Consider the following 22,561-nt stretch of genomic DNA (forward strand, 5'->3'; position numbering starts at 1 on the left):
ATGAGTCATACATTTTAATAATCCCATTGTTCTCCATGAAACTGTTATATGTGAGAACAATTCTCTATGAGCCTAGTAATTTTGCAGTTTTATGTTAAGTAATAGTTCATCAAACATAGCAAATAGTCACCATAAAAACATGGAATTTGTGGAAACGTCCTCTTATAATAGTATCGGAAGGAGATTCAGAGTGTTGCATCACAAATGGAGTCATTTCGATGCATAGCTCCACCCAGCTAACTACTTATGAAAATATGATCTATGTAAAAAACTGATGCATGTTCCAGTAGGTCATTTAGATATGCAGTCATGACATTTGGATTTGGAAGCATGTGGAAAAGGTATGGTCCCTGCTTTTATTTGTTGTTTATGTGCTTTTCATTCATGCTATAAAATCAACACTTTCATGAACACCATGCAGTAACTGTACACTGAAAAAAATTTGGAGTAGGATTTACTTGAAAAAAGCTTGCTAAGTTTTTTCACTCAGAAAATGCTAGTAAATTTACAAAGTTTGCCAAGTAAAAACCTAAACATATTTATCAGTAGCTTTAATTAGAAATCTTTAAGTTAAATTTACTTGGAATATGGAATTAAGTAAACTTTACTTAACCTAGTTAAGTGAAAGTAACAAAGAAAATAAGTAATTTTAACTTGGCTAGTAAAAGGTTGATTATTATCGATTTAGTTGAAATTACCTTTGCATTACATTTCACTCAAACAATAATATTGAATTATACCAGTCATTTATAGTATGTGTTTTACTTAGATTATCTAAGTAATTTATACTACATTATGTCAGATGTTAAACTTCATGTGAATGCAAAGACCTCAATACTTGGTAGACAATACACAATGACGGTAACATTTGATGGATCATTTTTGTGTTTGAATGTGTCATTTTGAGCAGAAAATTTACTCGAAATGTCACAAAATGGCAAGTTACTAATCCTGACAACAAAAGCAATGATAAAACAGTGTAAATACAGCTGGAAAACAGTGAAAAATGAACCTCATTAATTATTCAAGGTCCAGTGCATGATGGGAACCCCAGTATCAGAAAAGCTGAGTAATTTTTACTTAATTGTATTGAGTTGATATTTACGCTTTCATTTCTACTCGCTTGAATTAAGTACTGATATGGAATTTACTTCGTTTTTTTTATTCTTGCCTGAACTCACTTTTTCATGTAAATTACATCAGTAGTATTTACTTCACCAAAAAATATTTTTTTTAATTTTTTAATAACTATACACTACTGACCAAAGTGCATGAAGGTAAAGATGAACTATGTTTCCCAAAAATGCATATTTCGTTGTTTTAAAAAACGTATGTTGTTATGTACAATACTACGATTACATATTTCAGCAAACATTGTAAAAGTGGTTTTAGTGGAAGTCAGACAGGGAAAACCGGCACGGTCACTTTTGTACAGCTTATTCATGAGATAGACCAGCTTCATAACATATTTGACTGTCAAATACAAACAAAAACTGCACAGACAATTGGTAATTTGTGTGTGTTTGATATTAATACCAATAGCAAACAATTTGATCTTTTATTAGAATGGTGTTATTGTCACTGGCTGTGTGTGTCTGGCGCTAAAACTTACTCAGCGAAAACATTGCATGGAAAAAATAAGTGTAGTGCTACTCAATCTTGCGAAATAATTAGGACTGATTGTGGCAAAAACTAATTCAAGGGAGATTATTTATTATTTTAATGCTTCTCTTTCTCCTTCTTCTTCAGATGCGGTTTGACTCCGGATAGACCTTTAATGTGTCACATTAAAACAAGATTCATTCTGATGTTCACAATTACATTATCATTGTCTACTATGGCTTATATCTATTTCTCTCTCAAGCAAGTTACGCACCATCACACAATGTTTAATGTAATAAATCAGACTCAATCCTATACTGAGGGCTTGTCTGGCAAGCATTCTTTCCGGAAAATCATGCAAACACCTACAGCACTGAACAAACCCACTTCATCCAATAGCACCAAACCCATTTCAGTGCATTATCATGTAGCTCATCCAAGCAACTATCAGTTCATTCTGGATTACCCTGATAAATGTCAGCAGAATCCGTTCCTGGTCTTGATGGTCCCTGTGGCGCCCCATCAGGTAGAAGCTCGTAACGCCATCCGGAGCACGTGGGGGAATGAGAGCACAGTCCAGGGAAAAGCAGTGATGACTCTGTTCTTGGTGGGTTTGACTGGAGGATCCGACTCTGAAAAAGCTCAACAGCAACTGGAGGAAGAGAGCCGACAACACAGAGACTTACTGCAGAGCAACTTTGTGGACTCGTACTTCAACCTGACCATAAAGACGATGGTGATCATGGACTGGTTGGCCACTCGTTGCCCTCAAGCCAATTTCAGTATGAAGGTCGATTCTGACATGTACTTAAATCTGGAAAACTTGCTGACTCTCCTATTGGCACCCAACACACCCAGACAGAACTACATCACTGGTTTTTTGATGTGGAACCAGCATGTCATCAGAAACAATAAATCGAAATATTACGTCTCAGAGGAGCTGTACCCCGAACCGAAATACCCCACATATGTGCTGGGAGTAGGATATGTTTTCTCCAATGACCTTCCCAAAAAAATAGTTGAGGCTTCCAAGGACGTGAAGCACTTTAACATAGAGGACGCATATGTGGGAACTTGTCTGAAACGGTTGGGCATTAAACCCTCACGCGCACCAGATCCTTCTCAGTTTCGGACCTTTATGAAGGATTCTAAAAGTCACAACCTTTCCAAGGTCATTACAACAATTGCGAGGTCACCGGAGCAGATAATAGAGTTCTGGCAAAGTGTTGCAAAAAATATCCCACTGACATTTTTGTCTTGATACCCCCTAAAAAAAAAAAATCATAGAGTTAGAGGAAATATTTGGTCCATCCCGAGCGATTCAAAGTCTACTTCACGATGTCAGTGGCTCAGTTTGATGCTTTGCTAGCGATACTGGAGCCACATATTAAAAAGACCACCAATTTCCGTGAGCTAATTGATCTGAACAGTTCTGGATTTTGGCGTTGGCTTGTACATGGCTCTGAATTGTCAAAACAGCTCTCAAAATGCTTGCTACAGATGCGAATCTGTAGCATGCATTTTGAGAGGTGTTTTGACAATTCAGAGCCACTGAATGATGAATACAAAAAAAATCCTCACGCTCGGCTGGTTCCTATTCCCTTTGGGTTTAGGCTAAATTTCAAGCTTGGAGCCCTCAATCCCCTCGGACGGCACGCTAAATACCCTTATTTTACTCGTTAACGGGAGAGCAGGGGCGAAAGTACCATTTTTTCAGAAAAACATAATTTGAAAAGATGATGTTTTAGACAGAGATATATTTTTGCTGTGGTCAGTCACTCACAAGTGTGGTCTATCAATACCCAACCCCAGGTCTTTACCAATTACTTTCACCCCGGTTCTCCCATACTCTATTCAATCATTCGTGTGAACTTGTGAAAACAACTGCCACAGGTAATTGGGCATTATTTATTTATTAAAGATTCATTTTTGGCATTTTTACCTTTTTATTATGATAGGACAGTGAGTAGACAGAAAGCGAAGTGAAGTGGGAGAGAGAAAGCGGGGACGGGATCGGGAAAGGTCCTCGAGCCGGAAATTGAACTCGGCTCACCCGAGCTGCCCACAAGCCTATCGGTGCAAATGATGGGAAATTCTTTTTAACTTGACTGCAATGTTTTATTCTCCATTATTGCATGCTGCCTGTACATAAATGAACCTTTAAGTTATGTCATCGCAGATTAAAACCTATAAATCAAAATATTAATTGCATTTATGTAGAAAAGGCTTAGCACCCAAGGCTCTATCGCCATTAGTGGAAAACGAAACCATAGCCATATCAGTTGGCTTGGATCGGCACGGAATGAAACGGTTAAGCGAAGAGAACGAGAAGTATGAAAGACACCGGTGATGCAAGAGTTGCACTTGTCTTTGATTGCAAAGGTAAAATGCAGTCAACAAAATCATTTTTGCCAAATGCATGACAGAAATGTGTGCACTTAATTATGTTCTTATACTTTTTTTTAAATAGTATTTTTATTCATGGTAATATGTGGATGTGGATTAGATTAATACCAATAGGCCTACTATTTTTTGAAAAAGCACTTGTTAACTGTTGAGAATGTTCTCTAGGCTTGTAATCAAAAATAGCCTAGGACATCTGTACATTTGTTTGTTGCAAATTTACAGACAATGCAACTGAGATGTTTACATTTGCTTGTTGGGGTAGGCTTATATTGCTTATATTGCTATAACTGACAACAATGTTTCCTATTTGTATTAGCATAATTTCACAAGTTTTATAGTTGATCAAATCTTTCAAAACAACATTATTGAATTCCCCTAATAAAAAGTCAGTTGAGTAAAACGGTGTAAAAGGTGTGAGTGTGGATTAGTAATATGGCACCTTGGTATGAAGGAGAAAAATGTTGGCCCTCATCACTATAGAAGTTGCCCATCCCTGGTGTACAGTGTCTTCGGGCGGATTGCTGAGGCAATAGCCATTTTTGGGATTGTTTGTGATTTGGTTCAAGTGAAGTCAAGTCATCTTCATTCATATAGTTCTTTTAACAATGTAGATTGTTCCAAAGTGGCTTTACATTGATAATAGGAAATTAAAGTAACAGAGATTGTTTTGGCTTTACAGCAGCTCAAGAATAAAGTTATTGTCCAGCTAAAGTTAGTTTTGATTGATTCACTTCAGTCGCAACGATCATTAGTTATTAACTCAGGGGCCGGTAACACGACACCGTTTTAACAGAAAACTCTTAAGTTCTTTCTGCGCAAACTTAAAAAACGCAAACCCGTGAGAACGCTGATGGCGTGCACATGCGTATTACGAGTTCAGTCTATAGGTATGCACGTTTGAACATATGTGTGCAGGCGTGAATATATGCACGCAGGTAGTCCTTCCCTACAAACCAACCCTCAACAAACTACTTGTCTGGCCTTAAAATTTATAATACAGAACTTCTATCGCTTCCGCGTAGCCACGTGAACCGGAATCATCCCGACAACGCTTTATCTATACAGAGGTAAAGAGAAGGGAAGGAGGCCTTCACATGGGAGAGACTAGTTGACACTTCAGGACTGTGTTGTCGTCGCACCCAGGCGCTGGTCCTTCATCAGATCTGGATACGCCCTGGATCCAGCGGACTGCAGTAAACCTCGGGATAAATAGAGAGACTAATAGGAAAAGGATCTACCGCCAGCAGTCGATTTTGATATTCTAGGTATTATCAACTGGCCGGAATTTTGAGATCGCAATAGACGTGAAGTACTATAATGCATTAAGAGCTCGCTCAAGTACTGTGGAGCTAAACCATTTAGTGCTTTGTAAGTAGTCAGCAAAATTTTAAAATTTATACAATGTTTAATAGGGAGCCAATGCAGTGTTGACAAAACGGGGATAATATAGTCATACTTTCTGGTTCTGGTAAGAACTCTAGCTGCTGTGTTTTGGACCAGCTGTAATTTGTTTATTAAGCGTGCAGGGCAACCACCCATAATAGCATTACAATAATCTAGCCTTGATGTTATGAACGCATTAACTAATTGTTCGCATTTGTCAATGAGAGCATATGACGTATTTTAGATATATTTTTAAGATGGAAAAATGCGGTTTTACAGATACTAGACACGTGACTTTCAAATGAAAGATTGGTATCAAAGAGCACACACAGGTTCCTAACCGACGACGAAGACTTGACAGAGCAGCCATCAAGTGTTAGACAGTATTCTTGGTTATTACGTGAGGAAGTTTTTTGTCCAATAATTAGAATTTCTGTTTTTTTAGAATTAAGAAATGACTAGTCATCCAATTTTTTTATATCAGCTATGCATTCCGTTAATTTTGTGAATTGGTAGGTTTCGTCAGGGCGTGAAGAAATATAGAGCTGAGTATCATCAGCATAATGCCATGCTTCCAAATGATATCTCCCAAGGTATAGCATGTACAGAGTGAAAAAGTGACTTAGGAGTCTTCTTGACTACCCATATGTGTTTTACAGCATCAGTAGAACCTTCTGTGTTTTAATGTGAAAAAGTGCTTTCTCCACTTAGTTGAATACAATTTTTGCTTTTCTGAATATATTGAAATTGAAAGTATAGTATAATTACAGATTGACAATTTAAAATGTCATCTATTCTCAGAGAAGAGGGGTTTTTTTGTGCAGGTTAAGGAAGTATGGGAATAAACTTGTTGTTTTGAACAATTTTGTATTTTTTTTTAAATAAGACTTTCAAAGAAATGTATAAAATGAGATTACATCAAATCAGTCTCAAGTGAATTATAAGTACTCATGTACGATAAGTTGTGGTTACTACAAGGCAGCGGGTTCCCTCAATTTAAGTAAGTAGACAGAACTCAGGAAAAACTTGTTAGTTTTAAAGGTGCATTTCGCAAGTCTCTGAGTTTTTGCAGAACTATGCCCCCTTCTGGCGACACGCGAAACTGCAACCAGAGTTGTGCACGCGGTTACGTGGAGTTTGCGTTGGGGTTTGGGATGAACTAGAAGCCGGTCTCTTTGAATCCATCTTCTACTTTTGCAAAAGTCGCTTGAGTTGTCTTCGCTGATGCGGATAATGGCGGCGAATACACAAACCTGCCAGACATAGCCAGGTGAGCGTGAACGCGCATGACGTCACGCCCAGTCGATTCCGTCCCGAATCCCTCTTATTTATTTTACTGTACAGGATTATAGAGGCAATCGCAGTGATCATAGAAGGGCTCATTCAGCCCATCAGGCAATTGTTTAAGCATGTATGGGTTAGAAAAACGGGTATTTTTAACATGAAATGTTGCGCAATGCACCTTTAAGTTCAGAAGACTGACATTTTTAAGTAATTGCAACTTAATTAGATTAAGCTTGGAATTGTCAAGTTCACATAAGATCACATAGTTCATTGTTATACCTGAAAATGTTCACAGTTATTAAAAACTCTTTAATGTATTGGGGGAAAAAAATCAGTATCTTATATACTATTATAGTATTTATTAACATTTTGAATGAGATTTAAAATGTAAAATTCCCTTAAGTTAATTGTGTGCTTCTGTCATTTTTATTAGTTTCTGTTTTTTGGGGTTTAAAAAAGAAATCCATCTAATATTTTATATTTTAGCTTTTAGCTTTATCTCCACTTTTCAATCACAAAAATGATTTTTAATAGTTTTAGTCATAGTTAACAATAACAAGTGGAAAACATAGCTGCAAGCAGCAATTATCGGGACCAAGTGCAAGAAGATGACAAGACATGCCAACATGGCTGGGAGTGTCAGACCAACTGCAGCAAGGAGCAATTAAAGACATTTAAAGATGAATTCAGACAAAATGGCTGAAAAATCATAAACATTAACTAAAAATATGATTTAATGGATTATCACTTTCGACCAATAGGTGGCGTAGTTACAAAATTGATGTGATGTGGTCAGAATTAGGTGACAATGACAAACCTTAAGACCAGTGGCATTACAATAGGCAGATTTATTCCAAAGTTATTAGCATTTTTGGAAATTTTGTTATAACTTTTTTTACCACAAGGTGACGCTGCCCTGAAACTTTTTGAGTACCTTCAAGGCATGGTGCCGATGACTCATACCGAGTTTCGTAACGATACGCTAATGTGTATAGCATTTTATATCACAGTACTGTATTGAAGTCAATGGGATTTTCATGTTTTGTTCTATTATAGCGCCACCAAGAGGCTCAATCCCACCATTTTTTTTATGTGTCCTCAGAGTGAGCCCATATATCTGTGTGTCAATTTTGGTGAAAATATCTCAATTTGCTTCGGAGTTGTAGACATTTATGTGAAAAAACACGTAAAAAATTGGTGACACCTGACTTTGATTGGATTTTATTTCGCATTTGGGTATTATCATTTAGCCAACGACCTATGTTTCCAAACTTCTGACGTTGGTTTCGTCTCGATTGGTCAAACGGTTTCGAAGATATTGGCAAATGTTTTTTAAGCGCTAAACATCAAACATTTCCCTTGAAAATCAGTCAACCACAGCCAGAGTTATAAGCATTTGAAAATTGTATTTTATCACTAGGTGGCGCTGGTTCAAAACTTCTCAGGCTCCTTCAAGGCATCGTACTGATGACCCATACCAAGTTTCGTAACAATTCATTCATAAAATACAGCATTTTGGTACAAAATTCAAAATGGTCGATGCCTAAAATGGTCAATATGGATAAATGCGCCAAAACGCAGCATGTAGCCTCAGGTCATGCTTGTGATGACATGTACCAAGTTTGGTCTAAATACGATAAAGCGTTGTGGAGATACAACCTTATGTCTGTTTTCGCAGGCGCTACGTAAAATTTGTTTGTGAGTTTATCGAAAACAGTTTGACGAATCAACTTGAATTCCATAACTTTTTGTCGGCATGGTCTGGAGATGATCTGGTTAAATATTCGTGAAAATCGGAGCAACGGCCTAGGAGAAGTTAGAAAAAGTAGGTTTTTCGGAAAATTCTAAATGGTAGACAAAATTTCATGACGGAAAATGACGTCATAGGGTGCAATCGAATCGGCTTGAGCTAAGGAATTTTGTTTCTAGCCCTTATGGTTCAAAAGTTATTAGCATAAACATGAGTGAAACTTTGGACAGTTGGTGGCGCTAGAGGGATTGAGTTGGAGACTCCAAATTTCCTATGGGCTGCCATAGACTCCCAGAGCGGAAGAAGAAGAAGAAATGGAATAAAAATAATAAGAACTCCGCACCTTCGGTGCTTGGCACCTAACAATGCCTGAGTATATACCAACTATACACTACTGACCAAAATGCATGAAGGTAAAGATGAACTATGTTTCCCAAAAATGCATATTTCTTTGTTTTAAAAACATATGTTATGTACAATACTACGATTACATATTTCAGCAAACATTGTGAAAGAGGTTTCAGTGGAAGTCAGACAGGGAAACCCGGCACGGTCACTTTTGTACAGCTTATTCATGAGATAGACCAGCCTCATAACATATTTGACTGTCAAATACATATAAAAACTGCACAGACAATTGGTAATTTGTGTGTGTTTGATATTAATACCAATAGCAAACAATTTGATCTTTTATTAGAATGGTGTTATTGTCACTGGCTGTGTGTGTCTGGCGCTAAAACTCAGCGAAAACATTGCATGAAAAAATAAGTTTAGTGCTACTCAATCTTTCGAAATAATTAGGACTGATTGTGGCAAAAACTAATCCAAGGAAGATTATTGATTATTTTAATGTTTCTCTTTCTCCTTCTTCAGATGTGATTTGACTACGGATAGAGCTTTAATGTGTCACATTAAAACAAGATTCATTCTGATGTTCACAATTACATTATAATTGTCTACTATGGCTTATATCGATTTCTCTCTCAAGCAAGTTACGCACCATCACACAATGTTTAATGTTGTAAATCAAACTCAGTCCTATAAGCATCTGTCCTGCACACAGGAAATATATCAGTTTTTCCTTTCCGAGCGAATTGTACACATTTTTTTTATTCTTCCATTCAGGCTCAGCCTAACTCTGCACGGGTTCAGCAGGTGCAGAGAGGCAACGTTATCAGCGCTGAGACACAATGAGCCCAGAATATCTGCTTATCTGGACGATTTTCTGATATGCGCTCACTCACGGGAGTGTGCAGAATGGGACACCGAGATGCTCACGTCTCATCTCATGAATCTGGGGTCCAGAATCAACTTTGGGGATGTGTGGCAGGGCTGCCGTAGATCTCTTCGCCTTGCAGGCAAACCCAAAGTGTCCGCTGTATGTTTCTCTTTCAGGGATGAAAATGTGCCTTTGGGTGTGGATACGCTGGCAAATTTGTGGCCGAACGTGTTGCTATATGCATTCCCACCGCTGAGTCTAATTTCTCCCACCCTGGACAGAGTAAGAGAAAACTAATGATCTATCCTTCTGATAGCCCCTCGTTGGCCGGGGAGGCTGTGGCTGGCAGAGATTGTCCAGCTGGACCTGCACTGTCAGATGCACTGCACTGGCAAATATTTTACCCACACCCGGAACAAGTCGATCTTCGTGTCTACGCCAGTGAAGGGTTCAATTTAAACACATTCGGGCTTCTGCAGAAGGTTATAAACACTATCCAAAGCGCTAGAGCCCCATCAACTGTATGGCCTTAAATAGCGTTTGAAAGAGAACGTTAGGTCACTTGCGTAACCCCGGTTCTCTGGGAACAGAGCAAGGTATCTGACCAAGCTTCCCTACTCGCATAACACAGGGGAAGAGAGTGCTTAGAATGCCGTTTTGGGTTTCATAGCTGTATATATAGAGAGGGGGTGGGCTCCTTATCATGAGCTGTGATTGTAACTGTAAGCTGAGGTGTAATTGGTGCTTCCAAAGTCTGTCACGCCTGGGGATGTATAGCGAGATACATCGCACTGTTCGCATAGATAACTTATGTTTTAGATGTATGATTTTGATACAAAATTTGTATTTAACTGTTTTATAGATTCAAGTGTTTTTATGGCTCTGTATTCCCCTATTGAATAAAAAATGTTTCAGCCTAAATTCTATCTGTTCATCATCAATATATATATATTTATATATTTTAAAAAAGTGCCGTTGATATAAGCATGGCTGTATTCCCTAGTTTCTTGAAACATTGTTGTTAGTCATAATTACTTGGATCCGCATCTACACAGATTTATGCCCGTAGAGATCCACTTCCTGTAGAGTTTAGGTGTAAGAGGTTATTCATAGCAACAACTTGTAAAGGTGCAATTTTCTGAGAGCTCCGACTAGTACCATGTGATCGCTGTACTACCTGACCATTTTTTCATTGATAGTGTTGCCATAGAAACACTCAATCTTCTAATTATGTCATCTGGCGTGACTGCAGGTGCTCCACTCCTCCAAACCTAATCAAACACACCTGAACAAGCTAATCAAGGTCTTCAAGATTAGGCTACTAGAAAGCTGCACGCAGGTGAGTTTCATCAGGGTTGGAGTTACCCAGACTTCCTTGGATCTATAAATCTTTGGACAGGAATTTATGTTAAGGGATTCAGTAGCATATGTTTTTGGTGTAGTTTTGTGTGCCTCACTGTTCCTACTGACTGACTAATTCAGCACGGTTTCCAGTAGAGTTGATTGTGAGATCACAGGTTGAGAGGATGACAGCTCGAGTGTACGGCTCGTTGAGTGTTGTTTTATTGTGTCTGTCTGCATGTTTGAGCACAAACCATGCTGGAGTCATAGGTGAGAAGATCTTTTAGCTTCATTACACCGCCCGAAGAAATGCATAAAGAAATAAATAAATAAGTGCCTTACAAAATATGTTCAGTACAATTAGTTGTAATAGTAAACTTATGAACAACATATTGATGGATTGTCTTCTTTCTGCATTGTACTTCTATAACACACCTCACCAGTAGTGGGGTAGGTTTTAATGGCACTCTGTGTCTTTGAAACTAATTGTCAGTTTAGTTATAAATGGTATTTCTACTTGATTTGAAGCAGATAAATGTATGAATTTGTTCAAGTTTGAGATGCACACTGTGAAACCCCTGACTTATAAATACTGAAACTATTACAACAACACTCCTGTGGCGTCTGGTAAAGCTGACGGTCGTGCTGTGGAGGATGTACTTGTGATTGAGACTGCTCTGGAGGACAATGTTAATTAAACTGAACTAAATGTGAAACTATAAAGTAGAAAGACTGAACTAGTATTTTCTTGTAAAACCTACTTTGATCTTTGACCACTTTTTTCATTTCTGTCATGTGTCTGTATCACAGTAAAGCCAGGACAGTGTCCAAGCACAAAATCTGGAGGAGGAAACTGTGCAGAGTTGTGTTCCTATGATAGTGACTGTCCGAAACATGAGAAATGCTGCAGCAATGGATGTGGACGTCAGTGTATGGCTCCATTTACAGGTATTTATGTTCTATTAGTGTTTGAGTCAGCCTTATTTCAGTTGGATGTATTTTATCGTTCCCCGTGTATTGAGCCGATAGCACAGTGTCAAGCACAGGATTGCTTTACAAATTGAATAGATGATGAATATTAAAATACAATTCTTTCTGTAAGTACAACTTGCTGTTCATACTTTGCGTGTTTTGTACTGTACATCTAAGACTGAATGTTGCAAAACGGACTGACTAAAGCTGACTATCTGAATCCATGCAGTGAAGCCTGCAGCTGAACCAGCAAAGCCTGCAGTGTGTGCTGAAAACTGCCAAAAAACTCACCCTGATGCCCCGTGTTCTGGCCCTAAAGGAGGTCCTCCAGAGCCTGTAGTGAAGCCTGTGTCCGAACCAGCAAAGCCTCCAGTGAAGTCTGGGGCCGAACCAGAGAAGCCTGCAGTATGTGCTGAAAGCTGCCAAAAAACTCACCCTGATGGCCCATGTTCTGGCCCTAAGGGGGGTCCTCCAGTGAAGCCTGGGGCCGAACCAGCAAAGCCTGCAGTATGTGCTGAAAACTGCCAAAAAACTCACCCTGATGGCCAATGTCCTGGCCCTAAGGGGGGTCCTCCAGTGAAGCCTGCGGCCGAACCAGCAAAGCCTGCAGTATGTGCTGAAAACTGCCAAAAAACTCACCCTGATGGCCAATGTCCTGGCCCTAAGGGGGGGTCCTCCTGGCCATAAAGAATGTGGCCATGCATGCAGTTAACGGTGTTGACTTTACCATTGTTTTTCCTGTTTAACAAATAAATCGCATGCATTCTCTTAATTTGCCTGAAGAGTTTCATTTTATATTGAAGCAGCTGTTGCCCAAAGTGGTTCACAATAACTAAACGCAAATAACAGTACAGAAAAAAAAAATGTAGACAAGGTAATGATGAAACACCCATCATGAAGATGCCCAGGAAGTGTTAAAAGATGTGCTTTTAACATGGCCTTAAATTTCAGTAGTGGCTTTACAGAAAGTGGGAGTTCATTCCAAAGTTTGGTTCCGAGATGAGAACTCTGTCGCCATTATCTCAAGATGGATTATAAATGCCAGCATACTAGAAAGATGACTGGCAAAATTGTGATACCTTATAAACAAGTAACATGACCGTATAGCTAATTCTATCAAAACGGCCACTATTTTAAAAACGGAGTAATTGACTTAATTTTTTATTTTTTTTGGCTGACTTGAGCATTCCCGCCAGCATTCTGTATTTTAAAGATGTGCCAATGCTTTAATTCCAAAGTAAAGAGTTGCAGTAGTGCGTACAAAGCTCTCACTTGCACAATCTGCAGGGGAGATCTCAAGGATGCTTACTTTCATATAAGCAGTGGTGGAATGTAACGAAGTACAAATACTTTTACTTAAATTTTTCACGTGTCTGTACTTAAGTAGAATCAATAGTGCATACTTTTGACTTTTACTTTGTTACATTTTGCAGCAATTATTATACTTTCTACTCCACTGCATTTCTACAACGTTTCATTACATTTTCTGATCATTTTTCCACCCTGCCAAAACAGGGATTGAAAAAAATCTCCATGTTTTCAGTGGTGAGCGTTCATGTAACATGTAAGGGTGGCGCTGCCAATAAAGCACCTAAAAGCTGTCACAAAGAACCAGCAAAAATGATTATATGTAAAATATAGCAAGGAGACATTTTAATTGTTTATTAATAAACAAGTGTTATCTTACGAGAGGTCTCTCGTACTGCGTAAGATATCTTACGCAAGGGGAAAATCCTTTTTCCGCGAGATATTGAAGCCAAAAATTATCCTTAATTTTGTAATAATGCAAAACGCGTTGCGGCAGCATGCAGACATAGGCGAGACAGCTCGCGCGCCTATTGGCTGCTCTGCGGCAACTGCAGCAGCCTATCGAGCGAGGCCTGGCGTGACGTCAGACCCAATCAGGGCACTTCGCGCCCGCTGCGTCACGTCCCGCCGAAATGGGCGTGGTCTAGGCCTATAAATACCGCTCGCAGGCAGCTATTATCTGATTTTTCATCCTTCAAGCGAAGCACACGCATCGCTGGAGCCGGAGAAGAAGCCGCGCCGTCTGAGAGAGAGCACCTTCAGCCGGACGAGTCACTGAAGTCGCTGGCCGCGCCGCCTTCCTGCCTTCCTGCCTTCCTGCTGCGCTTTCCGGCGCTTATATCCTTTCTATTACTCTGTACTTTTGTGTGTGTGTGTCGCCGCCGCGACACACATTCTAAAAGAGCTAGCGTCTTTTTAAAGATGCCTTCCTGCGGCTCGTGCAGAGCCACACTCAGCGACGGGGACCGCCACGTGATTTGCGTTTCCTGCCTGGGTGAGGAACATGCAGCTCTCGCGCTCGCTGACGGCGGCTGCCCTCACTGCGAGCTGATGGCAATGGCGACTCTGAGGACTCGCCTAGCCTTCTTCACCGAGACTGCTCCCCCGCCCGCCGCGGCGTCGCGCCGTAAAAAGCGCCGTGCCCAGCGGGCCCCGGAACCCTCCCTCAGCCGCCAAAGCTCGCCGGTTCGCCCGCTTGCTTCCCCGGCTTCGTCACCCTCGCTTCCTGACGGACAGCGGCCGCCGTCTGCCGCCGCTTCCGTTGACATCGTGGATGAGGAAGCCCTGCTGGGAGAGGATGATTCCTGCTCTATCCTGGCGTCAGGCAGTGAGGATTGGGCGGGCTCTGAGGACCCCGCGCCCCCTGCCCGCATGTCTTCAGGCAAGAGAGCGTCCATCGAGATGGAGCTCACGCGAGTACTCGCACAGGCCGCGTCGAGCCTCGGCCTCGAGTGGTCTTCGCCTGAGCAGCCCGCTCACAACCGGCTGGATGGATTTTTCCTGCCTGGGGAGCGCGCTTCGCCTGCGTCCAGACCGGCGCCTTTTCTTCCTGAGTTACACGAAGAAGTCGCCAAGTCCTGGAACGCCCCCTATTCGGCTAGAGTGCGTCCTGCTGTTTCTTTGGCATTCTCCGCTGTTGACGATGCCAAGAACAAAGGATACCTTTCGCTGCCGCCGGTCGAAGAGGCGATAGCGGCCCACTTATGCCCGCCCTCTGCTGGACGGCGTGCTAAGTCGGCCCTACCCTCTAAAGCTTGCCGCACGACGTCAAGCCTGCTCCGCCGCGCTTTCTCCGCCGCCGGGCAAGCTGCGTCAGCGCTGCACACCATGGCAACGCTTCAGATCTTCCAGGCCGATCTCCTCCGTAAGCTGGATGAGGAAGGGCCTGACGCGATCTGCGTGCCGGACTTAAGGAGTGCCACGGACCTCGCTCTCCGTGCTACTAAGTCTGCAGCGCAAGCCATTGGACGGAATATGGCCTCTCTCACCGTGACTGAGAGACATCTTTGGCTGACGCTCTCGGAAATGGCCGAGTCTGAGCGCACCGCGTTCCTCGACGCCCCGCTTTCCGCCACAGGCCTCTTTGGATCCTCCGTCAAGGATTTCGCGGAGAGATTCGCAGAGGTACAGAAAGCGTCACAGGCTATGAAGCACTTCCTCCCGAAGCGCTCCAGCTCTGCAGCAGGCCGTGCGAAACCGTCTGCTCAGAGCTCACAGCCACAGCCACCGTCCACTGCCTCCACTTCACAGCGCTCCCGCTCATCCGGTCGCCGCCCCGCTGTACGTGGCCCGCGACCTAGGATTACGGTGAAGCCCGAGGCCCCGAAGTCGTCCTAGCACAGCTAGGAAAACGACGGTGTTTAAGTCCCGCTGCGGCCAGACTCACACCAAAGCTATTCGCTCGTCCAGTTCCAGCAAATGTGACTGTTCCAGTGTTTTCTGCAGCCAACAAGTCGGTTCTGTCACCCGCTTGCCTGCACACAAATGCCGTTTTCACGGCTACCCAGATAAATCCCCAAAAGAGTGTATTTTCTGGTGTCCCGGCCACGGCCGATGGTGTTTCATGTGTAGTAAGAATGCCCACTGCCCAGTGCCCATCCCTACACACAAGCACAGCCTGTCACACAGGGCTTGCGCACATAAAACCGACTCAGATCGGTTGCGCTTCAAACATGGTGAAAGTGCCCACTACCCAGTGCCCACTAACACCGCGTTGTGCATGTCTCATGGTTTCTGTAAAAACGGAACCAACGTGCACTCGCTTCACGCAAGCGAACGATGTTTTCGGTGTGATAGATGTGCCCGCTGTCCCGCGCCCACATCCACACATAGACATGACAGTTCCCACGGGAACCGCCCAGCCCTCCCCCTCGCGGCTGACCACCGCAGAGGAGTCGAGCGCGGGCAATCTGCCCGCTGTTATCAGCGCGCCCCATGCCTCAAATATCACGAGCGCGATGCTTGTGTTGCAGCACGCCGAAGCCTCTCCATCGCTGAGCGAGCGGAGCGCGCTTCGTATTCAACCCCTAGCTATCCATGCAGACGCATGGGCAAAGCTGCCCGGGGTTTCGAAGTGGGTGCTGAACATTATAAAAAGAGGCTATTCGCTGCAGTTTCGCCGACGCCCTCGCCGCTATGTGGCACGCGTCGAGACCACGGTAAAAACAGAAGTAGCACATTTACTTCGAGCCGAAGTGACGAAACTACTGAGCAAAGGGGCCATAGAGCCTCTCTCTCAAGTTCAGAGCGAAGGAGGGCTATACAGCAGATACTTCCTGGTACCGAAAAAAGACGGGGGTCTCAGACCCATACTAGATCTAAGGCAACTGAACAAAGTGCTTGTGAAGCGACAGTTCAGGATGCTCACGACCAGACAAATCCTTGTGCAGATTCGCCAAGGAGATTGGTTTGTGTCAATAGATCTGAAAGACGCGTATTTTCAAATACAGATAGCGTCACGTCACAGGCGATATTTGAGATTCGCCTTCAAGGGCCAGGCATATCAGTACACAGTCCTGCCATTCGGTTTGTCCCTGGCACCCCGTACATTTACGAAGTTGTGGTGAGATCTGGTATTACTCTCACGTTCCTGATTAACCCCTAGTATCAATGTGTCTAGGTGATCTTTTGCTGTCAGGTCAGAATAGGAAATAATTCCCTCAACTAGCTTGTTATCATTTATACCAGTAAATCTAAGTGCAGTCCCTACACACCCATGGAAACAATAATAAACATTACTAACTAGACATATGAATTAAAAGCATGCTTACCTTCCAGCTGAATCGCTCTTGGAACCCTTGTATATCTTCGATGATAAAGGATTATTGTATTGCTCTGTCTATTGCTACTAGAACTGTTTGTAAAAGCTGAAGTAAGACTTCACAGTGATTGTCTTTAGAAATAAAAATTTATTTATACAAAAGATTAATACACTGTTAATACAAAAATCAATACTTGTAGCAAATCAAAAAGAAAATGTTACAGGATATAAAACTTCAGCTTATTCAATCTCAACAGGGCAGTCCTGTATGAGTGAATATTACAAAATCTAATTACCTTATCAGCAGTTCAAGCAATTCGAGTAAATATGAACTTGTTCTCATCCGAGGTTTACCAAGTTACATCAATACAGCAGAGCAGTTCAAACCAAAAGAAATTCAGCCAGGATAATACTAGAAGAGGTTTGGTTCCTCTCTAGGTATGCATTCGACACCAAAATCAAAAATGCAGCCTCTAGCAACAAAATGCAGTCATATTTATACGGAACTGGGTTACATTGATTCAATACAGTTTGGGTTTTTCCAGAGGAACTCAGTCTCATGACTGAGCTGACTGAGCTGCACACTTGGCCGTTCACAACCAAAGTCTTGCGAAACTAACAGTCTTTTGCATCAGCTGGATCATGTGATGACAGCTCCGTTTCCCATGTATGGTCATTCTTGCGTCCTTTCCGTCCTTTGCGCTTTAGACGTTTGTGTGTGTGCGTGCGTGCATATGTGTCTGGGAGTGTGTGTGTACGTTCGGAACACCATTTAGAATTCACAGATCCCACAACACCCCCTCTCGGACGTACAAGGGCACTGCCATATACATTGCTCTCATCATCTCCATCACGTTGCTCTCTAACAAAGTTCCTAGGGTAAATCACATCCAAATTATCAATTTTAATTCTGTAAATAAACTGAGAAGGCATAATGAAGTCCACACAGCACTCATAGAACCGATACATTAACTCATTTTCCCGATGGAAGAATCCCATCGTAACTTTTCCGTGCTGAGTCGACAGACTCGCCATGCTCCTGCGGAACCAGTGCTGGGACACAGGCATCCACCTGAAAGAATCCCGCCGCCTCGGGGCCTGGTCCAATTTCACCAGATCCTCTGGGTAAATGGCCAGCTCTGATCCACTGTCTGCCAACCGCTCGTCCAACACTGTCAGCTCCCACCGGGCTCGTGTCACGCGCCGCAGACAAATCTAATGGATCAATCACATGTACATAAACACATTTCCCGTTTCCACGAGCCTGTTTAGTACAGAACCCCGAGACTATCTTGTTTTTCCACAGATAGGTCTTAATGTCAACACAGCACGAAGTTTTAGTCACACGTTCTCTGTGCCCAATTAGTAGTTCAATTGCTTCATCTAAATCGATGATCAGCCATCTCATCGCAATGATAAATCTCATTGCTTCACCAGTTAAGTAATGAGTGCCGTCTGGACCTGTAAAATCAGCCCCTCGATCCCAGAAAGTAAAAGACTTCATTTCGGCCATGTAATAACCCTTGGAAACTATACAAAGTTGACAAAAGTTTTTATACTCAAAGCAGCCCCGTTTATACGCTACAATTTTCAACGGGTAACAGTAAACTTTTTTACAGTCATCACACACTCTGTACATCCCATGTCCATTGGCAAGGACCATGCTTCGCACATCCGGACCCTATTACAATAACACATCAACTTATGTTATAACAGGCAAATACAGTAACCAAAAGTTCCCAAAAACAAAAATTGCCATCAACTGTAATTCCTAAGTCAAATCTCATTTTCTTGTTATTCAAAAAGAAATAAAAGAAAATAAACTATAATAAATCAAAACATTAAAAATTATCATCAATTTCATACTAGCAGCAGTTTGTTGTTTCCTTTCCTTCCAAATATATATATATATATATTTGAAACAAATCAAAAAGATAGTAAGATAGAGAAAGGGAACATAAAACAATAATTATCAAACCTTCCATGTCCTCCCATAGGAAGGCTGTTTCTGTCATTTAGACAATTGTTGGAAGTCAGGGGGCCCTCCTGACCTACAACAATGTCATTGACTTTGACATATCAAATCTCATGCCGAAAGATCGTTTATAAAAACTTGGTTGTTAACTTGGGTTTAAAAATTTGTAATTAAATCAACATTAAACAAAAACAACCCAACATCAAAAGTGAATAAAGAGGGGGTAAAAAATATATATATAAAAAATCAAAAATTAAAAATGTCAATTGACAATATATATTTCCCTTCTTTGTTTTTTTTTTTTTCAGTTTGTCCATGACAATCATAATAAAATGCCAACAAAATCATAATTATGTTTCGTTTTCTTTTGACTCCACAATCAATCACAAAAATACAAAAAATGAAACAAAATAGTGATCAATCAATTGTTTCAAAATAGAACAAAGTAAATAAATCCCTTCAAATTCTATATGACCACTGTTTTGTCACTGTTTACTTTTTCGTACTTTAATAATACAATAATCTATTTCAGAAAAAAAATCTAAAATCTGAAACACAAAGGAATAATCATTTATATCCAGAAAAAATTGCAAGAAATAATAACTTTGGTTCATTCACATTTAAGGAAGTCCCCGCCATCATTAAGACAATGACATACAGCACTGCCAATTTTCCACCAATGGTCTTAAGGCTGTATGTCATCAATAATTTAGAATAATCAAAAACATCTAGGTAAGGAACACAAGTTCCAAACCAGCATTTTTGAGCCAAATCATTTTAATATAGCACTGTGCAAAATTATACACAGCGATGGCCACGGAAAATATCATTACTTCGATAATTTCCCATTCGCCAAATAATCTTATTTGCGCACTCCTCAACAGCTAAGACACTAAATTCAGTAATAACGAATAATCATTCAATACATTATACTGGCCAAGGCTTAAACACATAAAAACGATTTGTTCGGGCATGCGAATGGTTGATATCCCAGATATCCAATAAGAAATCAACCGTAAATTTATAGAGATAATACACACTATCTCCTTTTGGCGGTTCATCGCAATGCCATGTAGAATTGGTGCCATTGCCTGCCAACGTCTTCAGCTGTTGTTGCGCCCAAAGTTTATCAAGGGATTACACTTCGATCCTTTCCCCATTACCAACTTTGTCTTCAAATGTCCGTAACCTTGCCACGCCATGTGATCCCCTTATAGCCCCTGTCGCTATAATAGGTCACACCTCCGTTTCTGACTCACTGTCAGTTAGTGGAAGCGAGGCCTTCCTGTTCCTCACTGAACCAGACACATCCGAAAGTTTCTTGCAAACCAGCCCCATTTTGGACGATTTAATAATCATTACCTTTATTACAATTATTGCTATGATAATTGTTAGGCAGATCATACCCATTTTTAGAAAATACCAAGATTATACTATTAGGTCCCAAACAGAAACCGCAAACTCTCTCACGTTATCTACGACCCATAAAATAGCTTTTACTGTATCTCCAATTAATGAAAAAAAAAAAAAAAAATAATAATTCCCACACATTTGGTTTGAGTAATTGCGAATTGTAATCCGATACGTTAACGTCGGTCCCGCCGAAATTCCTTTTGAGAAAATTGTCGACCGGAAAGAAAAAATCCTTTCAATTCAGATTCGCTATTAACTATTCTGGTTAGAGAACATTTATATTGTCATAATTTGATTCTTCGCAATCAACATTAATGGAGCAGCACTAGTTATTGAACTAATGTCACTCCATTCTTCACCGCTGCTAAACTTCTTTGATCCTATTCTCCTTAGATTTTTTTTTTCTCAAAATACATGTACCTTATCATACATCCAAGTAATATTCGGACTTTCCATAAGTCAAACATCTCAGAGCTTCAATATTGCTCCTCAGCTGGAAACCACAAATATTTGATTTCCTCATCTCGTCTGAATCAAACCTGCCCCAAACCAAAATTCCATCAACTCGACTTTAATCTTTTCTCGATCATTATCTGACAGGGCAATTGATTTTTAATAACTACCCTTGCCCAGCCAAGATCTCTATACCATTGGGACAATTTGTTTAGTTAAACAATCCCAATCATTCATTTTTGATATCCGTAGCAATGGAATATTCCATAATCGATATATGACCATAGTAGACGTCAAATTAAAAACATTCGAAAGATTATACTTAAGGCCCTGTAATTTGACGTGCGTCCGATTATATCCTTTTAAGTAATTCCATTGTAACCTAGTTTTATTATTAACAATCTTGTTTCCATAAATACTAGGCACCATTGTGGCACTAATACGTTTAGTACCTGTGCAGTTCCAAAATGACTTATCTATATCCTTTATATATCCAGCTATCTCAACAACAGAACAGCAGGCTACTCCTACCTCATTTGTTTGAAGCTCTACCGTGATGCCAAATCCAACTATAAAGAGACATACTACCAGAACCATCATTAGGGCCAACAGTAACAGTCCTACTTCACTCCGGTCATGAGGCAATTCCTGATACTTCCCCTTTAGTCCGGTTCCTCTTTTCACCATCCTGTTGCTGAAAAACACAAAAAGATCTAGATGCACAAAAACCTCCTAAGCTTTCCCTATCTGATCTATAATCCATGCGGTCATTCTGCTCAGTTTGTTAGGTTTTCTGATAATTGTCCTTTCAACTTTGACCCCCTCTATTGATTTGCCTATACTTAGGTAATCAGAGGTCATGGTGATAGAAACTTTCACCTGCCATAATTCACTTGTCCTATGTGAATCTAGCTTGACTTTTATTCTTTCTGTCCCTGAGAATGTCTGTTGTGACCTTGCTCTGACAGTCAGTGAGGTTTCCCGTACAAAATGACTATATTCTCTAGCCATGTATATCGGATATTCCTCCTGAAAAGACATTTTTGTTATCAATTCAACAAATAAGTCATGCACATATAACTCTTTATACATTCCTTCCTCTTTAAACTGAATTGAGTAACCATTGTCATATAATGGATCCCTCACAACCTTTTTCCAAAGGTGTAAATCAGTATTTCTCTGCAGTGTTTTATCCAAAACACTGTCTTTCAACCTTGGACCAGAGTCCAATGGCATCGGGCCACCTGAGCTTAGCAGCCTTCCCCACAGAAAGGCTTTCTCGCTATCACAGACTAAAGCCATGGGATTTATGTCCCATTTACACTTCAGTTTATCATCAATTAAGCAGCCTAGACTTGTTTCAGTTTTTCTAGACTGCAAAATTTCTTTCAAACTTGTAAGTTTTAACAATCGCTTTCTGATCATTAACTTACACCTAGGGCACTTACTTAGTTGCCCTTGGTTGTCTAGAGTGCATCTACACTCTTGACCTCTAAGACTGTATTTAATTTTACAGTCTATGCAAGCTTTGCATCCACAATTCCCTGTGGTTAATTCATATTGCCAGACTGACCAACGTTGTCTGGACAACCGGCATAATTCACAAATGCTCACGTCGCCTACCGAACACGATCCCATTGATCCGCCCGGAAAAATACCACTCAGGTATAATTGTCATTTGGCTTCTAAGCCAAT

The 22,561-nt window shown here is 41.0% G+C and overlaps 2 protein-coding genes across 2 annotated transcripts; both read left to right on the plus strand.

Moving 5' to 3' along the window:
- Window positions 1-284: 284 nt before the first annotated feature.
- LOC311295582 (beta-1,3-galactosyltransferase 5-like) lies at window positions 285-2,882 on the plus strand. Its single transcript, XM_084417049.1, has 2 exons — window positions 285-341; window positions 1,750-2,882. The coding sequence occupies exons 1-2, from the start codon at window positions 310-312 to the stop codon at window positions 2,861-2,863; spliced, it is 1,146 nt and encodes a 381-aa protein (XP_084273175.1). The 5' UTR covers window positions 285-309; the 3' UTR covers window positions 2,864-2,882.
- Window positions 2,883-10,998: 8,116 nt separating this feature from the next.
- LOC311296105 (uncharacterized protein) lies at window positions 10,999-12,734 on the plus strand. Its single transcript, XM_084417753.1, has 3 exons — window positions 10,999-11,255; window positions 11,796-11,933; window positions 12,187-12,734. Exons 1-3 carry the CDS (start codon window positions 11,171-11,173, stop codon window positions 12,642-12,644), a joined length of 681 nt encoding a protein of 226 aa, XP_084273879.1. The 5' UTR covers window positions 10,999-11,170; the 3' UTR covers window positions 12,645-12,734.
- The last annotated feature ends 9,827 nt before the right edge of the window (window positions 12,735-22,561 follow it).

Source organism: Rutilus rutilus (genome assembly GCF_951802725.1).
Source record: "Rutilus rutilus genome assembly, chromosome: 8".
Classification (NCBI taxonomy): domain Eukaryota; kingdom Metazoa; phylum Chordata; class Actinopteri; order Cypriniformes; family Leuciscidae; genus Rutilus; species Rutilus rutilus.

Coding starts and splice junctions, on each gene's coding strand:
- LOC311296105 (XM_084417753.1), top strand. CDS start 11,171: ATGACAGCTCGAGTGTACGGCTCGTTGAGTGTTGTTTTATTGTGTCTG. Junction 11,256..11,795: donor AAACCATGCTGGAGTCATAG/GTGAGAAGATCT, acceptor TCTGTATCACAG/TAAAGCCAGGACAGTGTCCA. Junction 11,934..12,186: donor GTGTATGGCTCCATTTACAG/GTATTTATGTTC, acceptor GAATCCATGCAG/TGAAGCCTGCAGCTGAACCA.
- LOC311295582 (XM_084417049.1), top strand. CDS start 310: ATGACATTTGGATTTGGAAGCATGTGGAAAAG. Junction 342..1,749: donor TTTGGAAGCATGTGGAAAAG/GTATGGTCCCTG, acceptor CTTCTTCTTCAG/ATGCGGTTTGACTCCGGATA.